Raw genomic sequence first — 14,565 nt, forward strand, 5'->3', positions numbered from 1 at the left:
ATGTTAGCTTCTATTCTGCTTTGTTGCAAGCCATTTTAACTTCTCAGTCACATTTTAATATGGGCTTATGGTAATTGTGAGTAAATATTTCATGGTTTTGAGGCAAAATAGGAAACGTCAAACCGTTTTTAACTCCTTTAGTTTGTCAAAGAATACCTGTTGAGTTTAATGAGATTGTGGGATTCTGGTGTTAAAAGTTTCTTCTTACGTCCAAAATTGTGTGATCTCAGAGTTAGTATATTTAGAGATAACATGAGTATAGGTTGCAGGGGTCCTTTCCTGTCCCACCTGCAGAAACACTTTTTTTATCACAGGCAAGGTTTTTGCATTGTTAATGTTGTGTTTGTTGTAGTTTTTTTTTTTTAGTATGCATGACACACACAAAGGAGTTCTTTTCATTTTGCTGTGATGTGTTCTGTTGCATGTTCATCCGGAGCTAAATGTCTAGTTATACCTTTTGCCTATAATGTACCATATGTATCATCACTGCTAATTCCTTTAGATTTTTTCAAGCACACCTTTTATGTGGTATTTAAGAAAGTCTTTAGTAGCAGTTTCAGCAGCTTTGGAGTCTACAGTTCATCTAGCTTTAGAGGTAAATATGGTATCACAAGGGATAAGACTAAGAAAGCCTGGGGCAGGCACACATAACTTTTTAAATTTATTTGAAAAATGTTCTATCACATGAACAAATGGCTACATCCATAGAGTTGCTTATTCTTTTATTATTATAAATCTATGCCAGTGAAATGTGTATTTTGTTTCTTTTATGTTGTAGCATTTAATATTTTCAAGTTAGCAAAACTGAATGCTGACAAGAATGTAGGATTAGTTGACCATTGTCTTAAAATATGCATTTCTCCTAATATCAGATGATGAAGTGTGACCTTCCATCATTTGTATAATCTGTTGCATATTTTTCAATCAAAAAGTTCTTGCTCCTTGATTTAAAAAAAACAAAACAAAAAAACATGGAAATAAATAAATAAAAAGGAACTGGTGTGTTTGTCAGAATAAAATTGTCTTGATCCAGGGAGTTCGACTGCATTAGGTATCTACAGTTATTTTTTGAATCCTGTGGCAACTTTTATTATATGTTTAGAATATGATTTCTTGTTACGTGTTTGAGAAAGATCAAACTACATGACATGATCATTCTGCATAACAGCTTGTGCCCTTTGCCCCACCTTAGTTACGACTCAGGCAAATAGACAGAAGAGGCACATTACACTGAGTATAATTATACCATGTAAACTGTATGGCAGAGAAGGTGGATAAATATGGACTCAATCAGAAGTTAGAGCAGGCATCAGTTATGAAGAGTTTATAAGAGACACAAGAGAGAAGAAAATAAGATAGAGATTTAATAGGCGAGTATTAAATCAGGATATGATTCTGGGACATCTGACAACACTGATCATGCCTGTCTGTCCTGACTAACCACAAATTTTATAAAGACTTCTCTAGTTTGAACTCTTCCCTAGATTTTTTTGTCCCCATTCATGCTGACCATTGGGCCTCCGCCATAAAACTTCAGGCAGCTATGAGGATTGCTTGTGCCCTTTTCCTGCATCTCAGTTATAAAGACATTTATGATGGTGCTAACCCCACCCCTGGGTTGAAGGACAGGCAGTCTGTGTCAAGAGTATTAATGACCCACCTTTGAGACCCATTGTCGATGCACCAAGATCCAAAATCCATTCTAAGGCAACATTTTTAGATTTAACTCTTAAAAAAGGGTCTGGATGCTGTACCTCAGATTTGTAAAGATTCTTGGGATTTCTTAAAGACGGTTAGTCAATTCCCTTTTTCAAGTGATGTGTTTTTTTAACCATAGATGTCAAGGATTTATATCCAGTTATTCAGTGGTTTGTAGAAAGCATTAGTGCAAATTTAGCCATTACTCCTGGGAGACAGAATACTGTAGTGACCCTTATGGAACTTGTGTTGCAAAAGAATTTTATTTATTTTCTGGGACAGTTGTTTAGGCAAAGAACTGGAGTGGTGATGTGGGCAGCATTTTCCCCCATTTCCAGAAATTTGTTATGGCCCATTGGGAAACTGAATATATTTTGATTACTAAGTTCAGCAATTCTTGGTCTATGTATACAAGATTTTTGGATAATATTTTTACTTATTGGACTTTTACTTTATGTAAGTTAGATGAATTTATTAAATATATTAACAATACCTCAGACTCTTTGGAATGTACTTATAGTGTTAACAGTGAAGTGATTACAGATTTAGACATCAAGCTCAAGAAGGAGCATCAAGAGGGCATATTTATATAGTATATTCATAGAAAACCAGCTTTTTCTCATTCTTTTTTATTTTTTAATAGTAGTTATCCTATGTACCAGAAAAATGCAGTAGTTAAGGGCAAACGTGTGCATTTAGCCCGGATGATTTCTTGGCAGCCTCCCTGACCAGTTTCCATCTTGTCTTTTCAGCAATTTTGGAGGGACGTCCAGTTCTTTGCAACATCACTATTGTCCCGTATTTTCTTCACTTTTTGATGACTGGTTTTACTGTGTTCCATGGTATAGCCAGTGCTGTGGAAATGTTTTTGTGCCCTTCTCCTGACTGATACTTTCAACAATGAGATCCCTTTGATGCTTTGTAAGCTCTCTGCGAACCATGGCTTTTGCTGTAGTAGGCAACTGAGTAGATATCAGAAAAATCCTACTAGGACAGCTTAACTTTATTTGGGGTTAATCAGAGTCTTTTTAATTGATGGCAGGTGTCTGCCCAAGAAGACTGAATGCTGTAATTAAATCAAAAGATGCTTCAACAAAGTATTAGTTTAAGGTTGTGCACACTTATGCAACCAGCTTATTGTACGTTTTTATTTTTTATATTCTTTCCCTTAACAGATTTGTTTGTTTTTCAATTGAATTGTACAGGTTATAGGTCACATTAAAGGTGGGAAAAGTTTTGAAGTGACTTGTTGTGGTCTCATTTTTTTATATCATAAAAACCTGGCATTTTAACAAAGGGTATGTGCACTTTTTGTATCCACTGTATATATATATATATATATATATATGTGTGTGTGTGTGTGTGTATATATATATATATATATATATATATATATGGGTCCCATTCAGTACACCGACACACCAGAAGGCCGACACTCTAAAGGAGGAGACGAGAAGACTGACGACGCAGATGATCAACAAGGTGAGATCCCGATGGACGAAACACCGACATGGGAAGGTGTGAGCGCGACTTGGTAAGTGTGCGATAGAGTGAGGGATTTAGTGTTGGGAGTGGACAGGTAAGTGTGGGATAGTGAGGGACTGTAGTTTTAGGGGCGGGTTAAGTGAGTTAGGGTTAGGGTGCGGGTAGGGTGAGTGTGCGATAGTGACGGACTATATGTTTAAGGGTGGGTTAAGTGAGTTAGGGTTAGGGTGCAGGTAGGGTATGTGTGCAATAGTGACAGACTGTAGGTTTAGGGGTGGGTTAAGTGAGTTAGGGTTAGGGTGCGGGTAGGGTGAGTGTGCGATAGTGACGGATTATATGTTTAAGGGTGGGTTAAGTGAGTTAGGGTTAGGGTGCGGGTAGGGTAAGTGTGCGGTTGTGTCGGACCTTAGGGTTAGGGTTTGGGTTAAGGTTAGTGCATGTATAGTTGTGTGTAATGTGTAGTTTACGTGTTGTGTGTCGGTGTTTTGGGTGTCGGTGTTATGGTGTTCGGTTTTGTGCGTTGTCGGTATTGTGTGTTGTCGGTCTTTTGGTGTCGGCTTTGTGGCGTGTCGGTGTTGTGATAGGGATATATATATATATATATATATATATATATATATATATATATGTATGTGTGTATATATGACAATAGGAAGGCAAGAAACACTAATGCATTTTTCAAGCACATTAAAATGAATGAGGGGGCATGACTTTTTATTTTTTGTGAATGAGTCTAGTTCTATTGTCTTTTAAAATTAAAACATTATGAGGTTTGATGAAGTTATAATGAATGTTTTTATTGTTTAACATGATTCAGTTTTATCATTGGTATTATGCCTCTTTTGATTAGCTCTCATAGTCACATGACTTGGTTGAAAAGGTTTTTATCTTGTATTTAGAAGTGGTTATTTTTGTTCTGATGAAATTCAAAGATGTTGAACAAAAGTACTCAACATGTATTAAATTCTTGGATACTTTATTAGCCTGACTTCTTTGTGCCTTGGCTGTGACAAGGTTTTACTGGTGGAGTTTTTCCCTTGTAGTCTTCGTTTTTGTTTTGGTTTCATTCATTTAAGGAAAATAGTCTGAGTTCCTTAGTTCATTTTCAGACTAATCCTCTATTTCTAGAGTCATACCTTAATACTAATGTATATGTAGTTAATAGTGTCAGTATTTGTAAGTGGTGTGTTTATTTTTGTAAGATGTACAGAAACTACATAAATGCACTGCTAAATTGTAAAAAAAGAAAAGAACGGTCATTATTTCAAAGGCAGGAAAGGTGTGCGAGTGTGTCTGTTGCATGTACAGGATTAAATAGTGTGAGATAGTGTGTCAGTGGGGTTTAGGTATTTTTCGCTTTTCTCTGCTGTTGTGTAACCTCAGAGTTTTATATATATATATATATATATATATATATATATATATATATATGTGTGTGTGTGTGTGTGTGTGTATATATATATATATATATATATATATATATATATATATATATATATATATATATATATATACACACACACACTCACATTATGGTACAGGGGGCTTGATCCCTACAAAAAAAAAAAAAAAAAAACTTGTTTCTGTATTTTCTTGCATGTGCAGTTGATGTTTTTCATTAGAAATTTGAGTGTTGGTGATGTTGCAGTTCGAATTTTCATAATACACTATATTTATAAAACTACAGAAATAAAATGTAACTCCAGCAGTAACAACACCACCAATATCTGTTCACACCACTGGAAACGGGTTCTTGGATTAGGAAGCACTGCCACGCGTTGCACAGAAATGTAAAAACAGTCCCAAATTTATTAAAACTTGTTAAAAACAAAAAATGTTAAGCGCTTTCATCAATTACATTGACTTCTTCAGAACATCTTAACAACTTCTCCTAAAAGTTTATATATGCTATGCAATTAACTCTTCAATTAAGCAATTACTGACAGAGTTGACCTTCTTAAAGTGCACAGGTGCCATAACCTTCTTCCTTATAAAATTTCACTCAACAGTCACCAATAAATATACTGAAAAGCTTAAAACATCATAAAATGCCATAACAATAGTAGTTAATAAACTTTTCTCCACCTCACCCTTTGGCTTCTAATATAGCCTTTACTGATATAGCATCATTTAAACCAGGGTGTGTAGTAGAATTCAAGAGTATTTGCCATTTGGGCTCCCTCTCATTCAATTTCAAAAATATAACTGGTCTTGTATTATAAGATACGGGCATTTAGATAAGGAAGTTAGGAAGATTATAGGTAACAACTGGAATATTTTAAAATCTGATGACAACATTTACAAGTTATTGGGTGAACAGCCTTCGTATATAAAACCGGTTTTAGTCTCAAAAGATTGTTTGAAATGAGGAAGACTCTACAGCACACACAAGAACAGGGAGGGGTACACAAAAATGTGGCATTTGCAACCAATGTTGGGCCATTATGGAAAGTACGAAGATGAGGTTAGGGAATATAAATCAGACCATGGTCTATTTCCAAAATGGTAATTGTCGTACCCAACATGTGGTCTATTTAGCAAAGTGCACCTCATGTCCCTGTTATTATGTGGGGAAAACAGATAGATGTCTTAGAAATAGGATATATGAACACACATATTGTATAAGGAGAAAGGATGAGACCAATGCGTTGTATAGACATTTATCTAACAGTCAAGGTTGTAAAGAATTCAAATTTGCCATTATAGAACAAATTAAGGGAAACCCTAGAGGGGAGAATATTACCAAGAAATTGAATGAGAGGGAGTCCAAATGGCAAATACTCTTGAATTCTACTACACACCCTGGTTTAAATGATGCTATATCAGTAAAGGCTATATTAGAAGCCAAAGGGTGAGGTGGAGAAAAGTTTATTAACTACTATTGTTATGGCATTTTATGATATTTTAAGCTTTTCAGTATATTTATTGGTGACTGTTGAGTGAAATTTTATAAGGAAGAAGGTTATGGCACTTGTGCACTTTAAGAAGGTAAACTCTGCCAGTAATTGCTTAATTGAAGAGTTAATTGCATAGCATATATAAACTTTTAGGAGAAGTTGTTAAGATGTTCTGAAGAAGTCAATGTAATTGATGAAAGCGCTTAACATTTTTTGTTTTTAACAAGTTTTAATAAATTTGGGACTGTTTTTACATTTCTGTGCAATGCGTGGCAGTGCTTCCTAATCCAAGAACCCGTTTCCAGTGGTGTGAACAGATATTGGCGGTGTTGTATTTATAAAACTAGCCAAGCTGCAAGTCACATGTGCAGGTCTACAACAAAAGCTCTGAAGCTGAAAAAGATCCCTGTGTTATAGATCTGGTGTGCAGGTGAAGATCAGGTCCTCTCATTTATAGTGCTCCCAGATCAGGAGAAATCTCTGGGGAGTTCTAGTATAGGCTGTGCAAGTCAGGTTTAAGGTATTTCTAGCAGTATGTCTCAGGTTTGCCATTACCATGAGGCTGACAGTAGAAAATTATGACTTCAGAAACTGTCCTTAGTTGAACACCAGCAAGGTTTTGATCTTGTGTAGTTGCTGCCTCAGAATGTAGACTGAACAGTTGAAAAGCCAGGACTTGGCAGTACAAATAACTCCATAATTCATAGCCACTGGTCAGACAGCAGTGTATCATCAGTATGCATCTTGATGTTGTTAGATATGCAGAACAGAGACAGAAATGAAGGGGAAGTTATGAAGATTCTTCAGGGTCTGTCTGACCATAGACAGATAAATTCTTTGCTGGGAGGATGTTAGACTAAAACCGATTTTAGTGTATATTATACTGCGGCTGACACCTTAAAACATATATAACAGCTGATGCATTCTGTTGTAATAATTTAATCTGGTTTCATGCTGGGGTGCTATGTAGACATTATGTTTCTGTGACTGTAGCAGTTTAACCCCCTCTTCTCATGTCATGTTTTCATGGTATAGCAAAACCGTAGAACCTTTGACAGCTGATGATGTTTTCTACTTTCAGTATGTGTATGAAATTCATGTGGTTCAGTATTGCAATGTGTTGAGTGTACATTCCATTAAGCAGGATTGTAAAAATGGACCTGGCACTGATTCAGATGCCACAGTGCAAGTCAAGTGCCCGAGAGGAGCATGTCATTTTAGGAAAACATACTTTGTATCAATTCCCAAGGGCTCATGCTTGGCATATTATGGTATCTTATTGTGGAAAATTCAAAGGATGGTAGTCAGTATTTCCCTGGAGTAGGTTGAATTTTATTTATAGTACTTCCTTAATGAATTCTAGAAAGCAGTGTTGCAGGTTTTGTTCACATGGAACTTTGTACTTCGCTATTTTAAAGCTTGACTGCATTACAGTAAACTGGACTGCAAAGTAAAAAGTAGTTAACATACAAAATCCCTTAAACGTGTTCTGGTCTCTGCTGCTGTGTGCAGTGTTTACAGCACATATGTATTCATTTCAGCCATTATCTTAGCAGCATATAGAACAGCTAGACACCTCTGAAAGGGATTGAGTAACTCTTTTGGTGACTTAGTATTACCACAGATTGCTCCTCTCCTTTGCTTTAGTTTATTTTTGAGTATACTGAAGCAACAGTAAAATTCAGTATTCCAAAATACTCTGAGAAATACTGCTTCAAAGTTTGCACATTTTTGTGTTAATGGGGTCATTTACTTAACGTTACATTTTTGTAAGCTGGATTGCAAGAAGAAACTTCTTTCTAGGGCATCCCATTTATTTTACAATGAAAACACTTAGGAGTTATGTCACTTGTTAGTTGACATTTTGCATGTGTGATCCTTAGACTACATATTTCACTTTACTGATGTTAGATAAATTGGATCTCTTCATGATGTTAAAGCATCAGACTAATCTTATACAAGCATATCATACTACTAACTGATTATCGAATCTTATCAATTTTCATGTGCATTGTGTAAAGTAAGGATAATAATTTTAGATGTTTTCATGTAGAATAAGGATCTGATCATTCTGTTTAGCTGCTTTGTTTGTAAGAGAAGTACTATGATTTTTACAGGACTGTAGCTCGCTCATCTGGCGTCCTGTGCCAATCCCTAAACTGCCACCCTCTCAGCTCAGAGTTGAGGAGAAAAAAGAAAAGGTCTTTTCAAAGCTGAGGACCAGAAAAAAAAATTCCTTACCCACTCTTTTAACTGTAACAGGCAGCCCACTACAGTTACTACACCCACACCTTACCTCACACATTAAGTGATTCAGTATCGGCATTCATTTATGAAGTCATGAGAATTTAGTGCCTGTACTGCATTCTGAATCACTGGCATCTCCAGACAACTCGTAGTCCTTCGTCCCACCCTAATTACAGCTCTGGATTTTTAAATTGCACAGGTTAACAGAGTTTTAACAGTTAATTCTACTTTCACAGTAATGCATGTACCTTTACAGACAGAAACTGTTGAGCTTTGTAATTGTGCACAGTGGATTGAAATTGCAGTTTTTAAAGGGCATTGCAATGCAGTATGTTTGAACTGATGCCTTTCCATCCTGAATCATGGTATAGTTAGTTATTGCTGACTGCTTCACTGAATATTTACTCAAACCGTACTACTTTCATGCATTCACCTCTTAATTCTAAGGCATCATTGCTAGATTAACTCGCCTTTCTCCTGTCTGTATCCTGTACCCATCTCCACACTGTTTCTCCATCCTTTCTCCACCTTCAATGTACCTACCTCCCTCTGTTTTACATCTCTTGGTATTGTACCTGTCCTCCACCATCTTCCATCTGTCACTTCAACCCAGATTAATTGTATAGATGTTGATACTGGATAGATTGTAACTTTGTTAGACAGACTTCTACTTTGTAGCTATAATGTTTTTGCATGCTGGATATACTTTTGCTATAGTAATGTTTTTTTTTATGCTTAACATGATATTTTCAGTCTTCATATGGACTGTAAAGAAACTACTGCTTTCTATTTGTTTTTCCCAGGCTGGGCTTAAAAACAGTTCACCTGGATTATTGCTGTATCCCAGTCAAATGGTAAGTAGATGAAAAATAAATATGTAAGCCCATTCTGTCAAGCTTAAAAGGCCAAACCAACAACTCCCAAGAGAATTTTTTAGATGGGTGATAAACATTGGCACACCCTCATACAGAAGAGCGTTTCTTCTACCCACCCCCAACTAGCTTAACTGACCTAGAGTTTACTAAATCATTAGGTAAGTTATAGCACTGCCTGTGGATCACAAGGACTTGGACAAACAGATTCTGATGAAGTAGGTTAAGATTACATAAGGGAATAATTTTAGCATCAGGAAATTACTTTTATTTACAAGTTATATGAGTATATATATTCATACTTTACATTTAAGTACTTCACTGCTGTTTATATATGAGCGGTCTGCTGTTTATATATGAGCTGTCTGTTTAGTTCCAAGTTCTCCGTGCCTGGCAACAAATGATTACTCAGTGTCTTATATAAAACCCCTTTAAAAAACATTTTGACATGACAATGCATTGAAAGAGGAGGGTCCATGGACAGACATGCTGAATTGGCCAAAAAATGAACCTTGATGGAGGATTAAGTAAGGCCATACAATAATACTTCACAGAGATATTGTAAAACAAGAGAACAGCCAGCCCTGAATGGGTGCTGGTTATGTTGTTGGCACCAAATTGAAAATCTTTTATTTTTGCTAATATATGATTTTCTGGTAACATGCTTTCCTGTCGCCGTAGGTCCTGCTGAGCATCCTCATTAAACAAGTGCTTAAAGGGAATTAAGACCCCATCATCCAGGCAATCATTTGCTGTTGATTGGGTTAGAGTGTCTAAAACACACCTGATCTTGTATGAGTAGGTCCATTCTGTGAGGAAGCTTGTGGTAGTTGCCCCTGGCCATTTCCAAAAGAAGGGAGAACAACTGTTTCATACCACAATGATCTTGGGGTATTCCTTCTTAATTTTCAGAAATACCCTTCATGTCACTGAAAAGGGTGAAAAGCATACAGTAACATTTTCATCCAAGGGATGGAAAAGGTATCAGTTTTTCATGTCTTCTTACCTTCTTGCATGGAGTCCTGGAGCAGAATCTTGCTAGTTGATTATTCATAGAAATCTACTTGAGGAAGTCTATTTTCCATTTGTGAGGGTCTGCCTTTGTCCTGCTCAGCTTGTCTGCCATACAGCTTGATGCCTATAAGGTGAGATTTTTGCTATGAAGCTATGTCTCAAGCTAATATTACTAGTGTGCAAAGGGGTACAACCTGGTTCCCCCTTGCTTGTTGATGTACTACATGAGCTTGGTATTGTCTGTAACAACTTCAAGAGGTCCTGGGGATCAAAAATGATTCAGAGAGTTGATTAACTTGATCAGGGCAATATCTCTTTTATATTTATGTGCTTGCATCTGTCCATAGTGTCCCACATACTTTGCACTTTTATCCCTCCTCATTCTGCTCCCCAAGGAAAGGTTGAGGCATCTGTGGTGACTGACTGTTTTGGGCAGGGTGGGAGAAGGGGAAACCTGGACCTAAGGAAATTTGCTGTCTCCACCAAGTGATTTCTCTTCTGACAAACTGCAGCACTGTGATTTGAAAATAACTCAATCTGAGGTGCTAGAGGGTAACAAGGGATCATGGGAGTGGGAGGAGTTTGAGCCTAGAAGCTGTCTATAAATTTTGCCTGCTGAGATCCGATGTCGGATCCTATCACTCAAGAGTGATGAATAGTGACCTAGGGTAACACAGATGCCAAGTTATGCTAAGTACATAACTCATTTTTTCTTTCATTGCATGTTAAAAGGTGTATCATCTTAGCCTCCTTCAAGTTTAGTTTTGATGATTAAATGGGTTCACATAAAGTTGCCCCAGGGATTAATAGTATAGCCCTCATTAAGAAGGGAGATAAACTGACTTGCAGTAGTGCTTCCTTGAGTGCATGGTATGTGGTTATTCAAACCACCTGCCTAGTACCCTGTGACACTGAAAGAAAATGGATAGCAAAATGGCATTTTGTAGTGCTGTGCGAGAAGAAACCTTGGGTAGGTAAATACCGTTTGATAGAATGACTGCCGTCATGTGACATTTTATGGCATAATAAATTACAAAATAATGTTAAGCAATTAGACTTGTGTTAGGCATTACTGCTGTATGGAAAACTAGTGGATAAAATATATTTATTTCATTTTTATCAAATGTCCTATAAAAAAAAAATTCTCCATTTTATACATTATGAAATAGTGGGTGGATGACAAGGGTTAACATTCGCATTTAATTCTCTTCTGTGTTGTGAATTCAGCTGGGTAACCTCTCAGACTTTGCCGTCAAAATCAGTAAGGTTATTTGATGTTATCAAGAAGGGTTAACAGTTCTGAAAACTATTCTTTAGTTAGTCTACTTGCTTGCTTTCTATTGCTAACTAGATTAGTCCCAGAAGCTGTGGCCAACTTCCGGGTGATATCTGAGTACATGTTCATATAGACATTTTGTCTATATGATAATTTTGTCAGAGCATTATGTAAAACTCCTGCTTAAAAATTAGTACTATGAAGTTTTTTTTATATTAAACATAGTATCAGCTAAGGGAAAGGACACTTATTTCAATATGTCATCCGAAAGGTTGCACCTCAGAATTGTAGCACCCTGAATTGCTGCACTACAGTGTTATTACTGAAACAGCTGCGGTAGCGTTGTCACCTCACAGTAAGATGTTGTCCTGTTCGATTCTCAGCTAGAGCGTCTTCTGTGTGGAGACATGCGTGAATGGGCGTACCTTTGTTGAAGGTTGTGCATCAGGGCCGGCAACTCGGCATGTTAAAATCTATTGCCAATCATTAGCGGACCGGAGTTCCACTGTGGCAACCCCTAACCAGGAAAAGCCGAAAGAGACAAAAAGTGTTATTACTGGAACATAAATTGAAGTACCTTACATAAGGGAGAATCCCTCAGCATTCTGATCTTCCTAGCTTTAGAGGTAAGTGGACTTTGCTGAGCTAATGACACTGTCCCTTATGTATGTCTTTTGGACCATAGCTGGTGTGTCTGAATAGCCACTGTTGAAATGGGCAGAATTACTGTATTATTTTAGTTACAGTGATTAGCTTCATAATAGTCTCATTCTGTACATTTCTGTACGGTCTGTTATTTTTTTATTTTACTCCCACTTATCTACAGCAACACATTCTTACTTCATTGTATGAAACTTGTCTTTGCAATATGAATGGATATGGGTGTGTGGAATATCATTTATATAGCAGACTAATGATTCTACTTTTATAAGGAGAGGATACTTCAAAAACAGCAATGCAGTTTTCTTGTAGACTTGATTAATTTTTATGTCAGTTTTTGATGCCATCTTTTGTATGTAATTTTTCTTCCAGAGGTGATGACTTTTTTATGCTATCTTTAATGTTTGAAGTTCCTCACATAGTTTTCTAATCATGTTTCTTTTCTCTTGTCTGCAGGATGTTGTATGGGGACTGAATTCATTATTTACTGTAAGTGTAAATACATTGTTCTAGCATTCATTTCTGGAAAGTGCAATAATGCTGTTATGTAGAAAGTGTATTTCTTAGGTATCTGTTTTCTGATTAAAGGAAATAAAAAGGATCAGTGCCTAAATGTGCTAATTTATCTAGTCGAGAAGGCTGAAATTAATTATTCTAGTTCCAGGTAGTGCAGGACAAAGCTGCCTAAAGTTGCACCTTGTGAGAGGCACCAAGCAGGCTGACAGTTTACAAGCTGTTATTTCTTTCACAGGTACCAGTGAGTTTTATGTTGATATATGTACACACACAAAAAATACCATGACATGTTGCAAGCTGTCTCTGAGCAGTCAGTCAAATGGGCTCAGGGTACCAAACATCTCTCAAATATAGCTATGGTCTCAGACATTGTCGACCCTTTCCAAGTTATCTTTTTTAAGCTTCCCAGTATTCAGTTGTACTTTTCTGACCATATTCCATCAGAATAGTATCTATTTTATCTCTTAGTGATTAGTCAGTTGGTTAGCATTGTATTATTGAGAATTAACTGACTTTCTGAGAAAAATTATTTGAAATCCCAGCTCTGTGGTTTAATGTATGACCTTCAGCTGTATGAATCTCCTCATTTGTTATTTTTTAACCCTGTGAAAGAAGATATACAATATAGTGATATGAATTATAATTAGTTGCATCAAGACCATGTTTCCACAGTTGGCTTTTTCTTACACTATAGGCAACATGCATACAAAGTTCCGGAAATGTGCTACAGGAGTACACTTAAGCTGTTTGTAGTTGGTCTTGTGCTATTTTTGCTGTGTATCATTTGAGGCATTAAATGAAGTTGTTTTTCTAGAAAGTTCTCTCATTTTCACAGTATTTTTTGAAAAGCAAAAACATACCATGACACTGAAACCCAACTTGAAAGAAGCAGTTAATCTTTTCCTTTAAAGATTATGAAACACGAGAAGCTGGTTGAAAGCAGAAATGATGTGGGAACTTGGAGAAAACAAAACTGGCAGATGGCATAATATGTATCTTACACTGAGCAACAGAAGTTAAACAGAATCTAAACAGGCACCATACCTTTCTGCTTTCTCCACCATCTGTTTATCATTCTAGTGCTAAAAATGTAATATAATTTGTTCAACTCACTTTGCCTTGGCTCAGGATGCTTGATTCAAGATTCATATTTGTTCAATATTAGACTCACAGCGGTATGACGTTTTAGCAGTACTACACATTCATATTTGTTCAGTGTTAGACTCCAGCAGTGTTACATATGTAGCAGAAATTGCCATCTGTGAATGCAGGACAGTGTCAGAGTTTCATTCCATTCTTTTTTAAGAAAGCAGTTTTTGTCTTTCTTAACAGAGAAGGTCTAGTTTGCTGATTTTTGCGACTATTAATTTTTAAGCATTTAAACGGAAGCTCTGTTGCCAGTGTGCTTTACAGATGTGTTCATTTTAGGACTAGTCAGTGGTGAAAATAATATTTTTCTTTGAATCTTCATGTCTAAGTTGCTAAGACAAACCTGTGAGTGATACATGAATGCTTGTTCGTGTTTTTGCTGCCTACATGTGACTCTTATTTGTGCTAGGACTTGCAACATTTAAAAATAAAAATGTGATATCAGATAAGACAGCATTAGAAGTAACATTATAAACACTCAGTACCAAGATGTGTGGGTATCCAAGAACATTTTAGGACTAGTACTATGGCAGAGGTAACCAGGTTGTGCTAGATTCAAAAGCAGACTGTGCATTTCCCTCATGTGGAAGCTCGTGCATTTGCAAAATCACATGCAGTGGTAAGACAAATATTAAAAGTCCACTTTAGTAATGGGCAGACATAGCAGGGTTGCCCAAAGCACAGGCAAATCTAAAGCCATCTAAAGGTCATCATATGGTGAAATGTGTTGCACAGGAGTGTACTGGACATG

The 14,565-nt window shown here is 36.6% G+C and overlaps 1 protein-coding gene across 2 annotated transcripts in view; it reads left to right on the forward strand.

Moving 5' to 3' along the window:
• UBE2F (ubiquitin conjugating enzyme E2 F (putative)) overlaps positions 1–14,565 on the forward strand; it is a 2,002,640-nt gene that overhangs the window by 1,661,250 nt on the left and 326,825 nt on the right. For both annotated transcript variants that reach the window (XM_044075697.1, XM_044075696.1), the window contains one exon: positions 12,606–12,638. In XM_044075697.1, the coding sequence (XP_043931632.1) occupies positions 12,606–12,638 (33 nt within the window). The remainder of the gene's footprint in view (positions 1–12,605; positions 12,639–14,565) is intronic.

This window comes from Protopterus annectens, chromosome 6.part1, assembly GCF_019279795.1.
Source record: "Protopterus annectens isolate FY-2018-M chromosome 6.part1, PAN1.0, whole genome shotgun sequence".
Lineage (NCBI taxonomy): Eukaryota > Metazoa > Chordata > Ceratodontiformes > Protopteridae > Protopterus > Protopterus annectens.